This window comes from Talaromyces rugulosus, chromosome V (assembly GCF_013368755.1).
Source record: "Talaromyces rugulosus chromosome V, complete sequence".
Classification (NCBI taxonomy): Eukaryota; Fungi; Ascomycota; class Eurotiomycetes; order Eurotiales; family Trichocomaceae; genus Talaromyces; species Talaromyces rugulosus.
This window is the reverse complement of record NC_049565.1, coordinates 1,262,084-1,283,918: the sequence shown is the minus strand read 5'-3', so window position 1 is coordinate 1,283,918 and position 21,835 is coordinate 1,262,084. Positions and strand designations below refer to the sequence as shown.

At 46.9% G+C, this 21,835-nt stretch overlaps 5 protein-coding genes across 5 annotated transcripts; 2 read left to right on the top strand and 3 right to left on the bottom strand.

The window, feature by feature from the left end:
- Positions 1-2,571: 2,571 nt before the first annotated feature.
- On the top strand, positions 2,572-5,290 carry TRUGW13939_08992 (uncharacterized protein; the record flags this gene model as incomplete). Its single annotated transcript, XM_035492117.1, has 5 exons — positions 2,572-2,982; positions 3,035-3,044; positions 3,113-3,936; positions 4,001-4,257; positions 4,315-5,290. 5 exons carry the CDS (start codon positions 2,572-2,574, stop codon positions 5,288-5,290), a joined length of 2,478 nt encoding a protein of 825 aa, XP_035348010.1.
- A 2,086-nt stretch (positions 5,291-7,376) lies between these two features.
- TRUGW13939_08991 (uncharacterized protein) lies at positions 7,377-14,963 on the bottom strand (the record flags this gene model as incomplete). Its single annotated transcript, XM_035492116.1, has 2 exons — positions 7,377-8,355; positions 8,419-14,963. The coding sequence occupies 2 exons, from the start codon at positions 14,961-14,963 to the stop codon at positions 7,377-7,379; spliced, it is 7,524 nt and encodes a 2,507-aa protein (XP_035348009.1).
- Positions 14,964-15,453: 490 nt separating this feature from the next.
- TRUGW13939_08990 (uncharacterized protein) lies at positions 15,454-17,044 on the top strand (the record flags this gene model as incomplete). The annotated part of the gene is made up of 3 exons (XM_035492115.1): positions 15,454-15,749; positions 15,840-16,494; positions 16,544-17,044. The coding sequence occupies 3 exons, from the start codon at positions 15,454-15,456 to the stop codon at positions 17,042-17,044; spliced, it is 1,452 nt and encodes a 483-aa protein (XP_035348008.1).
- Positions 17,045-17,697: 653 nt separating this feature from the next.
- Positions 17,698-18,465, bottom strand: TRUGW13939_08989 (uncharacterized protein; the record flags this gene model as incomplete). The annotated part of the gene is made up of 1 exon (XM_035492114.1): positions 17,698-18,465. One exon carries the CDS (start codon positions 18,463-18,465, stop codon positions 17,698-17,700), a length of 768 nt encoding a protein of 255 aa, XP_035348007.1.
- Positions 18,466-20,021: 1,556 nt separating this feature from the next.
- TRUGW13939_08988 (uncharacterized protein) lies at positions 20,022-21,716 on the bottom strand (the record flags this gene model as incomplete). Its single annotated transcript, XM_035492113.1, has 1 exon — positions 20,022-21,716. One exon carries the CDS (start codon positions 21,714-21,716, stop codon positions 20,022-20,024), a length of 1,695 nt encoding a protein of 564 aa, XP_035348006.1.
- Positions 21,717-21,835: the final 119 nt, after the last annotated feature.

Genomic DNA, 21,835 nt, shown 5'->3' with positions numbered 1-21,835 from the left:
ATCCACAGGCGACACCCAGTTGGTGATAATTTTTGATTACACAAGGCGAGTTGTGATTTTAATTACACGTAATTGCCCGGGCTCGTAGGATTCCCTGCTGCTGGCCAATTAACAAGAGGCCTGCAGCAACACCGGCTATGAAATTGTGACCGGTCAGGCCCAGGCTGTCCCAAAACTATTTCCATCGTATAACAAGTGAGAGCTTAGAAGTGCCGAAGGGTCTGTACGAAAGTAGCCCCATGCCCTAAAATTGAAGTCCCAAGTGGCTGCATGCGTCTAGGGTCGCGAAACAAAGCGAAACACAGCAGCGAGGTGGCATTTGAGAAAACTAATTTTTGTTCTGAACCTACATAGATAATACTATCGTGCGAGAGATAGATTGCCTGTCCCAATCTGGTTCATGCAGCTTGCCACCTTGAGGAACGGCAGGGTGCGGTCAGAAGAGGCATCTTGTGCTTAGCTGTCTACGTGACTCTTCTTAGTTAGATATCGTGGAATTATTTTTTGGTAAAACCTGTCTCTATAGATTGCGTTATTGTTTAGAAAAGTCTTTTGTACTACCTAGAAATTTAGTGAATATAATGCTTCTCTAAAACAGGTATTTAGATACTACTATAAGTTTATTTCTTGAAAGAAATATAAGGTAATTACTTTTTATAGATAAAAGTCTAAGTAAAATAGAGGATAAAATACTTAAAGTAGATAAATAATATTAAAAGTATGGTGATGGATAATGTATCTTTTATCGCTTAGAGTGCGTTAGAAAGTTATGTTCTGATATAGGTGCTAATATAGTAGGCAAAAAAGAGGGCCGAGGGTCAATTTAGGCATGCACGAAGTAAGGTATTTTACGGGGCACATGTGGTTCAAGAAAGAGGATATAAAATAATACATTGAGTACTTAGCTGGGAACATAGAACATGCTGGCTGATGTTCTTCTCACGGAGTTCGTCGATCCTTCGCAGCAGGGTTGGGTTCGCCAGATGGCTAGATTCTCGGTTAAGTGCATCAATAGTCATGACATTAACTTGTGAAAAGAGAATAGAGTTGAGAACTGGCTACATTGAGGTATTCAAAAAGTCAAGTTGACACGGCTGCCAAATTACGAAGATCCTTAATATAAAGTTGACATTTAAATGCTAACCATCACATTACGCAAATGTATAACTACATACCATGTCATTACCTATCTACACATCAATTGGCATATATCACAATATGGTGTGATAAAGAGGAAATATAGAGGGACTACTTGAAAATATCCTTGAAGTATAGTGTTGTCCTACTCATCGCTGATAGTGCGTCAACTATCGTCAACAGAACCACACGACAAGTTGTAAAATCCACGATCATATCTCCCAATCAACCAAGGTAGGTCCATGATTTAGGCAGGCTAAAGGTGATGATACTGCTAATTGCTGATTTTATATTGGATGTGTCATATTGTTGTGTTTCATGAGTATCTATCTCAGCTTGTCCGTAAAAGCGCTCTAAACGGTTCCGACGGGCCTGGCTACGAATGAGCAACAGCCACGATTCACCTGTAACAGGGGGTGCTGAAAGTGGCGAGAATTTCCCGGTATACCTATTAAAGTAATAATTCTGGTCCTGACAGGGTAAATATATGGTCAAACAGAATATGACACTGTATTTTCCTTACATTTTGCATATTATGTACTGCTGAGCGTCTAGCCCTGCAAATTATTGACTATTTGGCCACGAACCAGGGGTACATCTGGCTACATCAAGGTCCCACAAGTAGTCAGAATTGTGCGAAGGAAAAGCGCTGGATATTAGCGTGGTAATTTTACCCTGCGTTACTAGGCTAAGAATTCTTGGAACGAATTGCAAATTCTTGATACGTCAGATGGTTCTGTGTAATTGACAAAGTTGCACCCCATCTGCTAAGGGGGGTGTCCTCGGTTTTAAAGATTTCAAAGCTCTCATTATTACAGGTGTTCTCACCTGACTGGTCGAATCTTCGTAGTCGAAGTCGACTCGACGTCTTCCCATAATTTACTCATATTATATAACAGATATAACCCTAGACTGCGTCAACAAGGTACTTGGCAGTATTTTTAAGTAAATACGAAGATGGGCAGTGCAAAATGGCACATGAAGAGTACGAAATTACCCTGCTATGAATATAAGGCCATCCATACACTGCCCACCAGCCTAATCAGCCCTCATCGACCGACTTGAATTTCCTGTCTAAACCAGCGGGTAAAGTACATCCAACGGGGCCGGGTTTGCTACAAATATTATCACGGTCGGGAATTATTGGGCAACATCACTTCGTTACGGATATATCTCTAATACTCCAACGGCGCCAAGAATGCCAAAGATGATAGATATCTCCCGAATGAACAGAGAACCGTATTAAGATGATATTAATGAGCGAAAAACGACATTAGGCATGATTACCCCGCTTATAGATAGAAGAATTACTGCCCAATTGCGACCTGAAAGCCCGAGAATCCAAGCTTCATGCCATCAGCTATAGCACGTCCACAGAGCGATACGAAGCTTTTGTATAAAACTGTGGTGGTTTACACCACATTTATGAAGAGAATGGAAGAAAGCCCTCGTCTCCAGAAAGAGATATCCGATCTTGTTAATATCTTATCCTTGATTACCAAAAGGGACTCGCGTCTGGAAAAAAGGAATAGCGAACCACGCCAGTCTGAGATTGCATGCTCCGAAGACGACAGAATCGACCTTAGCATAGAGGAAGAAGAGGGTGTGGATGAAGCGGAATTCGAAGCACCAGATACTTCTAGGGAGGCAGAAGTTGATGCTATAAAACGCAATACTTTGGATCGCCTGGCTGAGGTCTTGGCTAGGTTTAAGACGGCCAATGCCTCCGGGCCACGGGGGAAGCAAAATTGGGGCGCGAAACATGTCACCAGTGTGATTATGATGGAGAATTTGGACGGCAAGTCTGTTACTTTCCTTTGCGCCAAGAATGAAGGGCTTGATGGCGTGGATCTAGATTTCTTGAGGAAACTAGAAAACTTACTCCGGAACATTGCAGCGAATGGCAAGTAAAGCCTCGCCCCGACGTCGACGATGTGACTTGCTACTGAGTCTTGTAACTAATGATTTGAAATAGGGGTAAAGGATGATCAACCAGAACAACTAGATCAGGTATTCGATGCAATATTTGATCATCAAGGACCCCGCGTGAAGCATTACTCTACAATGCTTCGCAAGGCTATCGAAAGGGCAGATCACACCGTCGCCCCTCCGAAGACGCTCACGAGCCGTAACGTCAAGGAGGGCCTCTCCCAGGTTACATCCAGGGACTGGGAAGACGAAAATGGTCTTCAGTTCAGATTCCGAGTTGGTGGGGAAGGAGAGGAATCGATTTCTGATAAATCCGTGGGCTGCCTATCTGATCAGGAGGAGGAGAATCTCGTCCAGGAGGTATACAGTGAAATTCGACGTCTTTTTGGGAATAATAGACATGAATTCCTACCAATACCTATGAAGAATTTCCTGAAAAAGGTCTATCGTGTCGTTCGACATCCTCGCCAGCGACCTGCCCTGAAAGGCCTTCTCAGGCAAACGGTGCACAATGACAATCGACTATTCAAGCAGGCCTGGGACTCTGTGCTGTACTTGACTCGGATTTTCTATGCAGCCGCCACCTTCATGGATCTCGCCACCAAGTTGAGGCCTGTATCTATAAAGTTCCAACAGGTCCCTGTGGCCGTAGTCTACAGACCTAGAATCCCGGATAGAAGAAGTCCAACCGAAGTCCTAAAGTCTCTTGGCCATTCTGCTCTACCTCGGACGTGGAGAGACTTCTTCCAAACTTCGGCGAGGGTAGAAAAATTCAACCGACTGTCCGGCCTAAGAAAAACAGTCCATGGAGAAGTTCAGCTCATTCTCCACGTCGAACTTATGTATGCTCGAGAAGAACTTAATGGTAAAGTACTTCCTTATATTGGATGCAGCAAGAAGTGTTGTTTTTTTTTGTGACCTATTTCGCCAACAGCATGGGACCTTCCAGGCCCGTGGGACACACGAGACCCTGTTTCCGTTGTGGGCCTTACCACAGATCCTCCCGCAACAATCATTTCAAATATTGCTTCAATTCACGGAGATACTCAGAAAATTCCTACGGAAAAGCCTCAATCAGCCGTATCCTCCTCCGCAGAGAGATCTGCTACGTCAATCATCAGCAGCATTGTCCACAGCAAAAGCAGTGCAAAGGGAAGCACCGACGTATTCCATTAGACCAGAGACCTTGAGGTATGTTTATTCCTAGACTAGTTTCAGCCTGGATGCATGGAGATTGACACCTCGCAGAAAATTGATGCTCGGTCCCGGCGGAGTCTCCGCTAGCGAGCACCAGGTCGAATTCCTTCCTTCACCAGAAGAACCTGGATATGCTACTCTAATGGGTGGGCTTGAAAAGCAAAAAGCCACACTTGTGCCAGTTGAGGAGGCTGAAATGGCTAAAATCAAGCACGAGAGGAGAACATCGATGTTTGAACTGATCGATGAGATGCCACACACTAGATTCCTGGATCAAAAACCATGCCGAAGTTGCCCCCGTGCCGCAGAATATAGGTGCTCAGCTTGTTGGACATGGTGTTGCTCTAAAGCTTGTCAAAGACGAAACTGGGCATTGCATGTCTTCGTGTGCAGAGTTCCAAACCGGCCGAACGACATGGACTTCCTTAGATTAGGTATCAGGAGATTCACGAAAAACATCAACTCTGGAGGTGAAGAACAGTCCCAAGAATGGCTGCATGATGCTATGATTTATATGCTCGCTGATGACCACATCTGCCGGACTTTTGGATTCAACAGCTGCGAGAATACGTTGGATGTACTTAATCTTGCGTGTCTCTATAGCACCATGTTATTCAGAGTCCACTCGCCTGTTACATCCTTGCATAAACAACTGGAAACTGGCAACCTGGGCAACTTCATGGAGCGATTTTGTCAACTCGAACGAAGCATTGCGCAAGTAACCAATACAGAAGAATGCGACTGCGTGACTTGGTTTCTGTCGCGTCGATCGTCAGAATCACTCCTCATTCCAAATGTCGACAAGACCACTTACGACATCTGGGTTGTCGCCGAGGCTAGAGCCATCGAGTCGCTCGACTTGGCCCATAGATTTGATAACGGATACAGACTCAGCAACTCACAGGTAGATGTTTTTCACCTTTACGTGGCAAATCCAGCCAACCGTCTGGCTTCTTCCAGATATATATTCTTCAGCTTGGATCAAATTTGGATTCTGTTACTGCAGGTCGTTCTCACAACGAGCTGAACTTGCACGACCATCCGATGCTACTTTCGACGACATTGTTTCCGCGTACGAGACGTCCAGCCTGGCAGATTTGATGGGCACTCACGGCATAGACATCTCCGAGCTGGAGGAGCACGGTATTCGTCTTCATCGTCCGCGCGAGTGCGAATATAGCGTGTACCGGCTTATGATAAGCGTCCATCACGCATTGTCGGGCCGGTTCTGTAGATGTTTCCGCGCGCGCCATGAAAGTTGGCAGTGTCATGCCTATTTTGAGACATATCTTGATTATGAATCCGATACACATTTTGGGTTTCATCTAACGAACAGTTGGGAGAGATGGCAACTCTTGAACTTCTACAAACACTTGTTCCGAGTACCGGCCTTCGACCCTCGGTGTATGGCAGATGCTACGGAGGATTCTGACCAGGCCAGCTTGGAGAACTACCTCGGGACGCTTGTACAGGACATGAGAAGGAAGTTATATGACAGGCATCGAGCCAATCTCATGTTCCCAAGACTGAGGGATAGGCTAAAATGGAAAGCACTGGACGGAGGAATGGTCTCCCACTTCCATCTCCCGTGTGAGTGTAAGGTGCATGATGTTGCGGGACCACCGGGTATCTCTCACCCGAGCTTAGATTTTGTACTGACCTAATATACACTCCGCATTCAAAAGAATCTTCTGCTGTCACACAGGCTATTGATCTGTTTTCTGCGTATCAGTTAGGAAGAAGAAGTGGCCCAGTAATATGGGTGGAAGAATGCTGCCTGATTTTTGGTTCTCGTGCTTAAGATCATAGCATTAATTATAATATTAGCTGTTAGCATAGTTTAGGCCGCTTTCAATCTAGGGGATTACAAAAGTAACAACACAACTTTCACGGAATAGCGAAGGATGACTCCCACGTATAGGAAAAAATAAGATAGCATATGATTTAAACATTCATTAAATACTCCCGAGATGCAGAAGCAATTTACTTTATTCTGTCTACTCATGGAAAGTTGCGGTGAATGCTTTCCCAAGTAGAAGAAAACAATGTCATTTTGTCATGGCCGATGTAGTGGCTAATATAGGGTGTGTAAAGGGAAAAGGAGAATCTATAAGCGAGTTAATCATCATATTAGATGGTTTTCATAATCATTCAAAACATATAGACTATAAAACTCACCGATCTGCATCCACATATATTGAAAAGAATTTACTGGTCACTATCATCATAAATACCCTCTATCGTCTCCCTAGAGAGTGAAGTTGTTTTCACATGTTTGACCCATTTAAGAATGTCATGAATGAGGCGAAGGGCAGTTCATATTGGGATACCTTCATCGGTGAACATGTAAGATTTGGACCCTCGAGAATTATTAGCTCAAGATCCATACGAGTTTTTAGGATCACGTTCTGAGCCTCCGAAAATAAGCTATACACGGCTTATCATTGTGCTGTACCGTGGTTCCAACCATTTATAATATTCGCCGCTGCCACTCAGTCCTCAGGAATTACCGAAAAGGGAGACGGATCTTTATGCAGCGACGTAGCTTCCATGGAACACGTTGCCTATGCAGGCAAGGCATTATTTATAGCCTGAAAACAGCACTATAAACAGCTAAGAGAATAATCCTGTCGCTGAGACACAGGTTCAATATTGTAATCAGACGAGTAAGCTCTAGAGTGTTTCCAGATATAGCGATTACGGGTGTTGCAGTGCAAGGTTCTTGCGGGGCATGAGAGGGAAACGGAGATTTTTTCTTGCTCTATCATGTTGATTCTCTACGAAGTTTTTTCCCTCGAAACTTGAGACTTCAGAAAGTGATAGAATAAATGGCCAGTCACCAAGGGCTCTTGGCTAGAATGATAATCAAGTGAGTGTAGATAGATTCCACATCAGTCTTACAAGGTCTTGAAAAACGTTGCACTAGAGATCTTTGTTTATACGGTATTCATTATTATCATAGCTATATCAAAGGTGTTGTAGAAATACAGCCTGGTTTGATAATTGTTTCAACAGATCGAATTCTTTCCTAGCCTTTCCATGTAAGCGAGTAATCATTCAACTCCTGGATATCAATTAATAGCCAACTATAGTCGAGATAAATGATCGTGTGTTTACTCATTCTCTATACTCGCCGCATCGGACACGTTTGGAATCAAAGTGGGTGGGAGCGTCGATGAAACTTCCGTCGTGAGTTGCTTGATAGTTCCTCCGCTGAGGATTTCAAGCAGCGGAACATCCACTCCCATCTCTTTCGCGATCCACGCCCGCAAGTCGACAGCCACGAGAGAATCCATCCCCAGAGCCTGGAGCCGAGTAGATGCTGGCAATGGTACATCTGCGTCAAGACTGAATTTACTGCGAACTTTGGCCGTCAGACTGGCCTCGACAATCTCCAGTACTTCCGCCATACTGGTGGCGAGCTCGAACTGTGCCTTGACTGAACTTGGGCCTTCTGCGGTACCAGATCGCTCCGCATTGGACTTGGCATGGTAGCTGATCATATTCCAGATCAAGGGTTTTTCGAACCAGCCGATCTCCGGATATTCATCAGGATCGACCATGGCAGTGCCGTTCATGAGCTCCGCGTTGCGGCCTGATTGAGGATGCCCAGCGAAGATTGCTTCGGCGAAGAATTTGTCCACGTCTCTTTCTGAAAGAAGATAGGATCCGGTGGTGTTTTTCACATAATTTATATGACCGGCGCCCTTTCTCGCGATAATTCCAATGCCGTTTACAAGACCAAGGTGGATGATGCTGCCCACGAGACCGCGTGCGCGGCGTCGGTGGATGAGACTGGCCTGGAAGCATGTGGCAGCCGAGTAGGCCGACTGACTCCAGTTTCCAGTAACTCCCATCATCGATCCAAAGAGAATAAAAAAGTCCAGATCGACGTTAGGTCCTGACAGCTCGTCCAGCAAAATGCTACCCTGAACCTTGGGGGCTACATTTCTTTCGATAGCGTCGAGCGAGGCCTTGACGAATTCACAATCTTCGAGAACCAGCGCGCCGTTTGCTACACCTCCGAGAGGAGGATACTGACATTGGATACTGCGGTAGACATTCAGGACGGACTCGCGGTTGGTAAGGTCCCTTCATCAGTTAGATCTTTGATTTACTTTGGAGGTTGGGTGAACGGAATTAAGGTCAACTTACATGGCCATTGGGACAACCGTCGCTCCTAGTTTTGCCATTGCTTCGATCCATAGAGGGTCAACCTTGGGAGTTCGGCTAGCCAGGACAATATACCGTGCACCTTTGCTGATCATCCAACTGGAGATTGACTGACCAAGATCTCCCGCCAGGCCAGCCAACAAATAAGTTTTCGCCCCCGAGAGTGTAACGAGAGAGTTGATGGGTTGAATCTGCGCAGAGACGGAGGTGGATTTAACCCAGTCAACAATACAGCCTGGTACTGCTGGTTTAGTCGAAAGGCTGTTGACCTCGACGATATTGACCAGCTCGCCTGACGCGGACTTGATCGCCAGTGCACCAGCACTCTCGAGCCGATGTGCGATGAGTGTATCCATACCAACCCTAATTTGCTTGGAGAGGATAGCTGATGTTTTGTAGATATCCCTTACGCTTTTCCGGAGGGTCTCCTCAGGGAGGAGCCGATCTATGTGGGAAAAGATCAATGCGTGCTCTGGGTCGCTACCTAAGCAGGTGGCTAGGGAGACGTCCTGGGGTACATATTCTGCTAGTACACGAGGCGAGGCCTTTGGAGGTAGGAAAATAGCGTCTCTTGTTGAAGGCAATTGTGTTGTGGTAGTGAATAGTGGTTTAATCCCTTTCTCCAGGGCTTGTTCGTGAATGGCCTGGCGGAGTGTTTCTGCAGCTTCATGCACAAGGAGAGTCGAGTTGGGCGAAATCTCCCGAATCAAGAATCCACCAACTACAAAGTCAGCAGTGGCCTTGAGGAATGAGGCCTCTTCAGTCTCCAAGATCTTTGGCGACACGGTTCTTGTCCATGCAGCCGGGACCTGGATGGAGGACGCATGGTGGTCTGTGAAAGAAAGTAGACGTGTTCCGGTAGCCTCGTCCTCGCCTAGTACCAGGTGTAAAAAGATGCCTTCTCCAACGGGTATCGCCTGTGCTGTTGAATATCTAGTGCGTATTTGGATGTGATTTGCATCCACAGTGCCCTTGTTCTGGGTCTCGATGAGACGCAGGCTATGCTTGCCTTCAGATGCAGGGATCACACAGACTGTTGAGTTAGACAGTTCGACCTGCCTGCTAATATGTTGTCGAGCAGCTAGATACCGATCATTCGTGGCTTGATCAGACCGGATGCGAGGGATCTGCATTGAACCGTCCTTGAACAACAGCTCTGATTCCGTGCTATGGACCTCGGTAGAGAGTTTATAGTCATTAGGCTTGTCGGTGTGGACTAAGCGCATCAGCGTGCTGCATATGAGTGTCACATCAACACTCTTTTGGTCTTCGATGTTCAGATATTGATAGAGACAATGCTTGTTCTCATAGGCCAGAGATTTCAGCCAGCCCTTACTCATTCCCATGTAAGGACAGTCCTTTTCCGAACCAGCTGTTACCCAAAGCATCTTCGAGGCCAGTGTAACCAGACCTTGCATGGGTACCAGTCGGTCTTTACTCAAGTCTTGGAACCACGGCCAGCCGATGTCAATCAGACTCAAGACGGTGACGGGGTTACTTTGTTGAGATATCTGTTCGAGATCCAATGCCTCTAATCTCTGCGCATGGTGAATGCGAATGAAGGATGACTCGAGAGCCTTTGACAGTTTGGATACCAAACAACCTGTCCAATTCGTGGCGCCGCCCAGTATTACCAATTCGGACACTAGCTTGTCGTTCGGAGTCATCGGGTTGCGCAGAAGCTGGATGTGCTCATCGACAGCTTGAGAGATGATCACTGAATAGTTGCTAAGTTTTGGATTGTCAACAGTAGATGTGTAGGTATCCACTCCGCTGAATCCCGTTGATTTAAGGACATTGTCCCAGCCAGACAGAGTAAGCATCGGACCCCAGACACGGCCGTCTTCGTGACCTGACCACCACCCCTCGAAACCAGAGACGATGAAGCTCGTACTGAGGAGGTCCTGGTTAGTTACCTCTAGCATTGCGAGATATCCGCCAGGTTTCAATAGGCGGCGGACGTGGGTCATTGTTTGCTGCATGAATTTCGTGGCATGGAGAACGTTGGATGCTACAACCAAGTCATAAGAATGTTCCTCGAAGCCCTGTTCGAGGGGGTCACGTGAGATATCTAGGGCTTCATAGATAAATCGGTCTTCATGAGCCGCTAGGGCTGCTTTCGCATCCTCGAAAAACGCAACTGAAATGTCCGTGAAAGTATAAGAATGGTATGCGAATCCGATCTCGCTCAGGACGGCGCGCGTGGCAGAGCCAGTGCCTCCGCCAATTTCCAAAATTTTCATGCGAGGATATCGAAACGCAACCTGGCCCACGAGGCAACCCAGACTTTCATTCATTCTCTTAGTCTGTGTATCGTTGCAGTAGAACCGAGTAAGGAGGCTGTCCTCACGGAGTGCCTCTAGCAGGGATGCCTCGCCCCGAATGAATGCTACTACGTTATCAAAGACCTTCTTCGTTATTTCCAATTCCACGAGACCTGTGCCTTTTTTAAAGAGAGCGTCAAGGTCTTCTCTTGTATCATCCAGCCAGTCCCGGTTGCAGATAGGATGTGTTCCCTCTCGGGTCATCGATATCACACGTTCGAACCAAGCTACGACCGTGGCGCGATGCCAGTCAAGCCCTTGACGATCTTCTGCAGTGAGCTGTTCGAATGCAAATTTCATGCATAACAGAGTGGCCTTCTCAGCGATCTCGATCAGCGGTGTGATGTCGGTCGACCTGCTTGTGGATGACTCCCACTTCGCATCAGGCTCATAAGGCCCCCAACTCATTTCAGCGAAGAGACGTCGGTCCTTTGGCAGCGGATGAAGAGAAGACACTTCAATACCGGAGAGCTGAACCATGCCGTACCCTTGCTTGGTGAAGAGGTCTAAGTCTCCAATGATATCATCTGCGTCGAATTTGACGGCGACCGCTGCTGAAGACAGCGTTGGACCGGCCAACTGTACGCCTGACTGACCACAGAAAATAGGATTGATGGTGAGGGACTGGATTCGGGTTGGAATTAGCAATGTTGATACTTCACCATCATCACTGGTTCCAAGTGCCGCAATCATGGTTTGCAAAGTAGTGTCCATCACTGTGGGATGTAGCAAGATGTTTGATGATGACAGATCATTTGAAAGTTCGGCACAGGCGTTGTCCTTTTTACGAGAGATTGATTGGATTCCCCGGAAGGGACCGGTATAGGAATAACCCAACTTGTCGAAGAATGAGTAAACATCATTGACATCCAGGGCCGTCAGTCCAGGTGTAGTAGCACTTCGCGATGCCAGAGAGTCAGTCTCAGGTTGGCCCCAAGTGACAGTCAGCGAGCCGTTGGCGCGCAGCTGGAATTGTTCTCCAGTGCATGCGTGGATCTGGAATGTGCCACTCATGGTGTCGGCTTTTTCCTTGCTGGTCAACCTATCTTCGTTGAACTGGACAAGAACCTCAGTACTAGTTGTTACATCATCTGGGAGGACAATAGCCTGGTGGATGACGAAATCACGGATTTGGATTAGGTGCATTGGTCGACTGGCGGCAATAATACCAGCAGCTTCAACGGCCATTGAGATATATCCAGTTGCTGGAAATATCATTTGCGACTCGACACGGTGCCCATCGAGCCATGGAAGGTCTTTTTGTCGGAGATAGTGGTGCCACCTCCATTCGCCGTCCCCAGTGGTCGGCTCTAGGTTTCCAATGAGAGGATTACAGCCACCACGGCTGTGTAGATGCTGCTTAATCAGACGGCTTTCGGTGGAGTATAATTTGCTATGGTTGAAAGGGTATTCAGGTAATTCTTTGATCAACTTGAAGTGTTGCGATGAGCCGAAGAGGCGGGTATAGCGAGAGATGTCCACCGAGCTAGGGCCCAAATATCCCCATATATCACCAATGGCAGATGCTAGAGCTTCTATGCCACCAGTTCCACGCGCTGATACCCCGATATACGGAATATCGTTTCCATCAGTCAAGGTATCGGCAAGAACCTGTTTCGCGGGCCCCTTGAGAGCTGGATGTGGCCCAACTTCAATAACCAAGTCCGGTTCTCCAACTATACGAACTGCGGTCTGAACAGCTTGGGAGAATAAGACCGGTCTCACCATGTTTTCTATCCAATATTCATTAGTGAGGGAATTTTCGTGCTCGTCTAAGTTAATTTGGACCCCATCATAGACGCTGGAATACCACGCAGTGCCTGTTGGAGGTTGGATACGGATATTGCAGTCTTCCAAGGCTTGTTTGTAGGCGGGAGAGCAGGGATACATATGATGAGAGTGGTAAGCAGTGTCAACACGGAGCCGCCTGGCAAATTTATTTTCCTCTTGCAGCTTTTGCTCAAGCTCACGGATTGCATCAGCATCGCCCGAAAGCGTTACACTAGAAGCAGCGTTGCTTGCAGCCATAGCGACGCGGCCCTGATATTCTTCTTGCTTACAGAGCGCGATCGCCTCTTCGGCAGACATACCAACAGCCATCATTGCTCCTGAGTTACCGCTCTTTGCACCAACCTGTGATGTTACGAGACCCCGGAGGTAAGCGATTCTGATAGCGTCGGTAGCCGTCAAATAACCCGCGACATAAGCAGCAGCAATTTCACCCGAGGAATGGCCGACGACAGCTGTGAATGTGATTCCAAGATTTGACAGAATACGAACGAGAATAATTTGTAGAGCTGTGCAGAGCGGCTGGGATAAGCGGGCGTTTGACATATCGGCCGCTGAATTGGAGAGTTCCTCTAGGAGAGTGAACGTCGGGCTAAATTTGGCAGGAAGTTGGTCTAGCGAATCCTGCATCTCCTGAAGCCAATCCAAGGCTTCCGGGGAGTTACTGATCACATCTATCCCCATTTGTGGCCACTGTGCGCCCTGACCGGTGAAGACACCTATAATCTTTTTCGGGGTGTTTACACTTCTTTGATGGATGAATCGAACAGAATGATCTTTACTAGCAGTGTCAAGCTCAGTCCGGATCTTGGTGAGCAGCTCGTTCGTGTTTGGTGCCCATAAAGGCAACCGGTACCTTAACGCAGATCTTCGTTGCAGTAAAGTCCACGCTAGGTTCATGAGGTCAACATCCGGATTATTTTGGAGATACCGTTCATAAGATTCTAGAACGTCAACCAGCGACCGTCCTGCAGCCGCTGAGAATACAAACGGGAGTAGAGAAATAGAGGTGTGAGATTTTACCCCGTTGATTCCGTTTATTTCACTTATTCCGTTCACTCCGTTTACAACCAGTTCAGGATCGTAGCTTTCGAGAATAGCGTGTGCATTGGTACCGCCAAATCCAAATGAATTGACCGATGCCCGGCGTGGAACACCTGGCGGAAGAGATGGCCATGGCATGAGCTGTGTAGGCACCTTCACGTGTTTGGAGAGGGGTTCAATCTCCGGGTTTAACACTTCGTAAAGGAGGTTGGGGCTGATAGAGCCGTTTTGAATACTTAGAGAAGCTTTGATGATGCCGGCCAGGCCTGCTAGCCCTTCAGTATGTCCGACAACTGTTTTAATGGATCCGACATATAATAAATCTGTCTCATCTTCTGTGAGCTTATCACCGCTCTCAGGAGGACCGAAAAAAGCTTGATGAACGGCCGAAGCCTCTTGCGGATCGCCGGCTTTTGTTCCAGTTCCATGAGCCTCGAAGTATTGACACCGATCCCGAGGGTTTCGAGGATCAAGCCCAGCGCGAGCATAAGTGTTCTGAATTAGTTCTAGCTGAGACGTACCGGAGGGCATGGTCAGGCCCATCGTGCGACCGTCTTGATTTACTCCCGTGGCTTTGATAACACACTCAATCGGGTCACCATCAGCCACCGCATCAGATAGTCGTTTAAGGACAACCGACGCGATGCCCTCACCGCGGGCATATCCATTGGCATTGGAATCCCACATGCGGCCACGGCCATCCGGGGACAACATTGTCATCTTTGCTGTGGTGATGAAATAGCTGGGGTTGAGAAGCAGATTGGTCCCCGCAGCCACAGCGACGGAGCACTCCTGCCGTTGTAGAGCTGTCACAGCCTGGTGAAGCGCCACCATGCTGGACGAGCAGGCTGTATCAATCACTACCGATGGCCCATGCCAGTCAAAAAAGTAAGAGACCCGGTTAGCAATACAACTTCGGGCACCCCCAGTGGCCGCATAAGAGGCAACAGACTTGAAGTCCACTGGGAAGAATTCTCCCCAGTCACTTCCCATAACACCACAGAAGACACCAGTAGCCGAGCCCTGCAGCTGGTCGAGACGCTGCCCGGCTGCTTCAATAGACTCAAAAACTGTCTCCAGGAGCTGTCTTTGTTGGGGGTCCATAGTCCCAGCCTCCGCGGCCGAAATGTTGAAGAAAGGGGCATCGAATGATCGAGGATCATCTGAGAGGAAGTAACCTTCCCTGGTATTTGTTGTTCCTGGGTAGCTTGGATCTTTGTGATAGAAGGAATCAATATCGAACCGGTTCGATGGTGGTTCTGACGCCACTACTCGAGGGTTTTTGAGCAATTCCCACAGCCGAGACGGAGAAGAGGCGTCGCCTGGAAATCGGCATCCTGTTCCCAGGATTGCAATCGGCTCTGCCGCCATATTGAAGGCAGTAAAAGGGAAATCTCAAGATCGTTGAGTACCCGTAACCTTGATGTTGAATTTGCAGATTTGCAGTTAGATTTTAGAGAGGCTGAACTGTTAATCGATGTAGTTCAGTCCTAACAAATAGAATAACTTCCTTATTTTCCTTTTTTTTCATTTTTATCTTAGCTAAATACCGGTATACTGATCATGCCGTAGTTCATGGAGTATCTATTATGAGTCGGAGATTCAACTAATTATTGATCTTAGCCCTATCGGAACTTTTCCGATAGAAAGTCCGAAAAGTAACTCCGACGCCTCACTCATGGAAGCCATGATTAATCAGCTTGGGCGTCATTCTACGATTTGTTTTCATTAGGAATTAGAGTTCTAGACAGTGACCCAGAAAAATGACAATAGGTTCGCGAGGGAATCTGTACAGACTCGTTTTATCAACCTTATCCCAGCCCGCATACGTGATAGATATCTCTTCGACATACTAGACACTATGAAAGATCAGAATGCTCCCTTGAGCGTCATCATTATTGGTGGCGCCGTCTCAGGCCTCACCCTAGCCCATTGCATGGAAGCTGCAGGCATCGACTATGTTGTTCTCGAAAAGCATAACGATATCTGCACCAACATTGGCGGATCCCTTGCCTTGCAACCACATGGAGCTCGCGTCCTCGACCAGTTGGGCCTTTTTGAACAACTGGAGAAATTGACTAATAATATTACCAAGTTTCACACATGTAATTATGATGATACGCATACCAGTCTTTTTCCTACGTGGACTATGGAAAGGTGTGTCTTATGTTCCACCTACTTACATTATGGCAAATTCAATCAGGGAATTTGCACTTCAAGACACGATAGCTAACAGCATCGGAAAAGCCTAGGGTACCCCATGACAGTCCTAAGGCGTACGAACTTTCTCAGGACGGTGTACAGCGCGCTAAAGGATCAATCCAGAATCAAAACGGGGACCAAAGTCGTCAGAATTCGAGCCAATTCTACAGTAGATGCTCCTCTCATAGTTGAAACTGAGGACGGGACCCAGTACACAGGCGACGTCATCGTGGGAGCCGACGGAGTCCACAGTATCACTCGATCTGAGATGTGGCGGATTGCGAATGAACAGCAGCCAGGGTTGATTACGGAGGAAGAGAAGCGCAGAATGACTGTTGACTACATGTGTATATTTGGCATCTCAACACCCAGTCGAAGTCTCTTTCCACCCGGTGAGCAGGTAAATCGCTTTCAAAAAGATGTGGCCGTGTTCATACTCCAAGGTCACGATGGCACTGTCAGCTGGTTCATGAATATCAAATTGGACAAAAGATACGTCATGCCTCATGTACCCTCATGGTCGAACGAGGAGACCAGAGCTCGCGGGGAAAAACTGGCAGGTCTTCACTTGTCAGACGGTGTCTACTTTCGAGATGTCTGGGAATCTGCTGAGACAATATCATCCACGCCCGTGTACGAGGGCATGTTCCAAGTGAGGACATGTGGTCGTATTGCATGTATTGGTGACAGTTCTTTCAAGGTAAGATAGTGTGCTCTAGGCACGTTAGAAGCATTTTCTAACCCTTCAGGTGTCTCCTGATCTCGCACATGGAGCAAATCTTGCAATAGAGAGTGCTGCTGCCATTTCTAACACACTGCACCGAATTAACATGAACATCAATACCCTGAACAGAAGGCCAACAAATGCGGATGTCGAGGAGGGACTGGTAGAATGGGCGAGATCCTGTCAGTATAGATTGGCGGAGACCAACATATATTCACGATTTGTAACCAAGGCGGGAGTCCATTACTCCTTCATTCACCGTGTCCTTCACCGTGCTGCAATGCAATACACCCTCGACGTCCAATTCCACAGGTATATGACCATCTTGAACAAGGGAAGGACATTGGACTTTTTGCCTTTCCCCGATCGGGGCAGGGATGCCTGGGAAAAGTATAAGGGAGCAGGGGCAATGCGGACAGTATGCGCCGCTGCATTCTTTCCTGTTGGTTTGATACTTTCCATTTGCTCAGTATTTCGAGAAGTTGTGTTTTTCCCTTCGAAGGAGCAGAAGAAGGCATTGATGTAGGATGGGATGTCGTTTATAAAATTGTTTGTATGTTCGATTGACGTCGAACAGTCATAACGCTATGTATTCTTTTGGCAGACCATTACATTTCCTAGATGTCCAAAATACCACGTAGGCAAATCTCTCCGATTCAATTTTGTCAGTGATGGCCAGCGCTTGTAAATGTGTCCCATGTTGTTGAAAGCTTCTTGGCCAAGTCGTAACGAATGATCAGAATTCGAAGTTTTGAAAACCCCTGTGATAGTATTTTCGTTCGAAGCTACTCAAGATAAGTGAAAATTCAGTACAGCCTCAAGTATGTAAAAGAGTTGATGGAGGATTGATATAGATACTGGCTTAGGACTAATTCGACGATAGCCCTAACCTAAGCCGTAGTAAAACCTACTAGGGATAATGTTCCAGATGGATATTTTATGGCGAAAAGGCATTGTCAATGCTACCTAGCATGCTACAATATTTTTGTCTCAATTTTATTGCCATACCCCTCTCTCTCCCCCAAACTTTTGAAAGTCCAACAACTATAATTCAGTAGCACTGTAAAAGCTTCTAGTCGTGAATTAACAGAGTCATGTAATTATGTTTCAGTCAATGTTGATTGCACTGAAAGTTGTCGTCAGCCATGTCACAGGAAGTCTCAGCAGTCTGCAGGGCGATTACACACTCTCCGAATCCACCTCAGGCTCATTCCAGATATTCCACAGCAGGGAAATTGTGTCTGCTGCATATTCCAATGTCAGCACACCCAACGGAGTCCAGAATGCCAATCCGCCATTCCTTGCCATCGGACCCAGGGATTGAATATGTATTCCTGATGCAAATGATGCCGCAATAGGCGCAGCAACATTGATCACCCCGACAATTTTGGGGAATTTTGGATTTTTAGATCTATCAGCGAATGCGGCCCACGCCAGAGTCCAACTCTGCATCCAAAATATAGTCCATGGCATGCAGGTGATCATCCAGTATAAATCACTCAGTAGGAGGGTCAGTTCCGGCCCGTAGTCACGAGATATGAGGACAGCAAGAATTAAGCCTGGCAGTATCAAAATCCAGACTCCGATAGCGCAGCTGGCCAACTGCAAATCACAAAGAACAGGATTGACATTTGGGATCTGTCTCATTTGCTTGGATATGACAGCCCCCCACGGAAGATAGAGAGCACCGGACAATAGCAAAAGAAACACTGCTGCTTTGCATCCATCCTTGTGTTTGAAGTAGTGCTCATGAACACGGTCTGCATCCCAATATGACGGCACTGGAGGAAATCCCCCTATTGCCACGAATGATAGTATATATGCTATTCCGGCAACGTTCCCGCTGAGAACGCAAAGATACTGCCAGGTCTTCGAATTATAAACCTTTCTGGGAAACCAAAAATCGCTGGCTTTTGGATCGAGAGAGAGTAGTGGATTAGACTTCATTTTAGCCATGTCGTCTTCTTGCAAGAGGATCGCTAATGTGGGTAGAAAGAGGCCTGAGAAAAAAACAGAATGTTTTGTCAAGAACAGTAGCAATAATAGCTAATGATATCCAGGGAGATTGTTCTAAGGATAGTAGAACCGAGGAATTTCAGTCTCTACGCTACTTGCATATTCTCTTGGCATGAGTTCGTGGCAACCCGAAAATTGTCCCTATCCACCTCGGTGCCGCAACACGGGACCGTCGATCTGTGGTATCAACGATACGGAGTATCTATAACTCCGTGTTTTGTACAGGATTCCTAATGCAGTTAAAGATCATCTAATTATTAACTATTATGATCGAGCTTATCGATTCACAGAAGCCAAATGGGGGGCGGCTATCTAAAAAGCGGAATGTTTCGGAGTACTTCACAGAAAGAATCGATAGGGTACGAAAAAGAGTTAATAATTGCTAAGCTATTTTCTTAAATCAACACATACCCCATATGGAAACTACCCGAGACTTTCCTGCACAGTGACATGCAACAGTGACAGAAACACATGACTCATGGATGCCCTTATTTGAACGGAAATCAACGCCGATGATCCAATAGGTGACAGGGGGATTAATTGATGTTACTAATGGACGGTCTATCTTGAGCGTTACGGAGTTAATTTATTCTATTACTCCTCTATCCTGTCCACTTACAGCGGCTTGATAATACGTTTCACGACCTAGTGGATCGATATACGAGGGGAAGGAGGACAGGAAATAGGGAATACGTTACAGCGGGTTCATCCTTGGCCAAGGTCCGATTTATAGATACTCCGAAAGGTAATATGGGTTTTGTGTAGGAATATTGTTATGTTTGACCTTAGGGGCAAAGCAGGATTTCCGGATGTGCTAGTTGTCCAGAGCGATACTATAGGCTGCCCCAAGCATGTTATAACTGTATAGAAAATATTCAATTTGAAGCGTAATAGCTCTATTTGATCTTTTGTCATTCTCTTAACTAGAATTTTTTCATGAGACTATCATGTCAATCCTGCTAGCGCAAGGATCATCCCAGCTAGCAGACGGTAGATGAAACCGATAAAGACTCGTAGGTACAGCAGAAAGTCCGAGCTCCGAGTTAGTATCAGCATCAGTTGATTGTACTATTGGCCAGGAGGTACCGCACTCAACTGGTTGTTCGATGGAGAGTGTTGTGCTCTTGGTACATACAAATTCATCTGTATCTTCAAAGTCGAAGTTTAAACAATCTTGCTTCTGAAACAACAGTAGTATAGTCTACTTTCAATGTGTTGTTGACGGTCATCAACAACTGCGTATATTTCAGATTACAATTACTTTATACTATATAATACATCAGGGGCGTATGCAATCGGTACGAACAGTGATAAACAGCACCAGGACAGGCATTTGGATGGGGCAACTATATTCACGAAAGCTGAATGCCTCTATCCGCACGATTTGTTGGGTTCTGGACCTGTATGTGTTAATTACGAAACGCGTAAAGCCCAAAGAAGAGGAAATCCATAAAAATATCGAAGGTTGGCGCTTTAGAGCAAGCAGCCTAGGCCGCTCTTGGCCTTTTCGCCTTCACGCTTTTCCACTCCATACCGGCGGCTCCAAGAGAGGATATGCAGATCATAATAAGCCCAACTAAAAATGCTTTCATTATAGAGTCGTTGTAGACGACCTGAACAGTGTGCAGCATATCCGGATCCTTGATAAGACCGGTGATCTCAGTAGCACCTGTGTGGAGGACCTCTGCCGCATTGATACCGGGGATGCCTGATAGACCGGAAACGAGATGGTTGGTAAAGGTATTCTGAGCAATGCTGATGAACAGAGAGCCGCCAAACATCTGTGCGAACATGATTATAGAGGTTCCAATAGGAATATCTGAGAGAGGTAAAACAGCTTGACAGGCGATAACGCTCTGCTGCATACCCAGGCCGATACCAGCACCAAAGAGCACCTGGTAGCCAATCCATTTCCCCGCGGAGACATCGACAGTCCAGGTCGTTAGCAGACCAGCGCCCACTGAGCTGACCACAGCTAGACCGTACATAAAGGGAGTATAATAACCCACGATGGACACGAATACGCCGGTAACGAGGGTGGAGATGGTCATGGCAAGCATCAGAGGTAGTAAGTTGATACCGGAGCGCATAGCCGAGGCATTGCGAATAGCTTGAAACCAGATCGGGATGTAATATCCGATGACGAAGAAAGAGGCTCCGACGCACATGGAGTAGAGGCTGCCACAGGCAATGCTGCGTTGTTTAATAATGCGAAGTGGAAGGGTGGCATTCTCACCAGCCCAGATTTGCACCGCGAGAAAAGCAATTAACAAAACCCCAAAGACTGTAAATAAAGCAATGATTCGCCCATTGCTCCACTCATATGTTGTACCACCCCATTGTAGCGCAAGAAGAAGACAGATAATACACGGCATGAAAAGAACGGTGCCAATAGGGTCAAAACGAGCAATGCTTTCCCGCCATGTCCTAGAGCCTTGCAATACTGGGGGTGGTGCCTTGAAGAAGGCTATCAACGCTATAGCGGTGAGACCACCAAGAGGAAGATTAATGTAGAAGCACCAGCGCCAGGTAACTCGGTCGGTAAAGACGCCACCCAGCAGTGGACCAATCGCACTGGCGATCCCATACATGGCCATTAACATGCTACTATAGAGCGGTCGTTTTTCTGTTGGAGTAGTAAATGTAATGACGATCATGGACCCAGAGAAAAGTCCGGCTGAACCTAAGCCAGCGATGGCGCGACCGATAATGAAAGCGGTGGAGTTTGGAGCGACACCGCAGAGCAGCGAGCCAAGTTCGAAGAGAAAGAGACTGAAAAGGAAGACTGTCTTGATGTTAAAGATGGTGTACATGCGGCCGAAGAAGAGCTGGAAGGACGAGAGCGTGAGGAGATAGGCAGACCCGTACCAGCCCACATCAGAAAGAGCATGGAACTGGTCTGATATGCGTGGGATAGCGGTGGTGATGATGGTGTTATCGAGGGCAATACAGAGGACACCCAGCTCCAAGCCAATGACGATGATGGCCAGCTTCAGTCCAGATGGATAGACTGGCTCGCCCTCGCTGGCTGCCTTGTTCGAGGCTGTTGTGTTGCTTTCGAGCTGTGATGGTTGCTGGGGCTCCGTATCGATGAGTTCCTTCTCGTTCGGGACATGTCCTGATGCATTTTCCAATGGCGAAATATTGGTAGACATGCTGGATGTTGAATCGGTCCCTGGCATGCTGTGAGTTGAATGGCGATTGTGTAGGGGAGAGAAAGGTGAATGACAGAGTAAACCGCTCTCGCGGCTGAAGGAGGAACGCTCAGATCTTCTCCGTCTTCTATTTTTGTGTAACAACC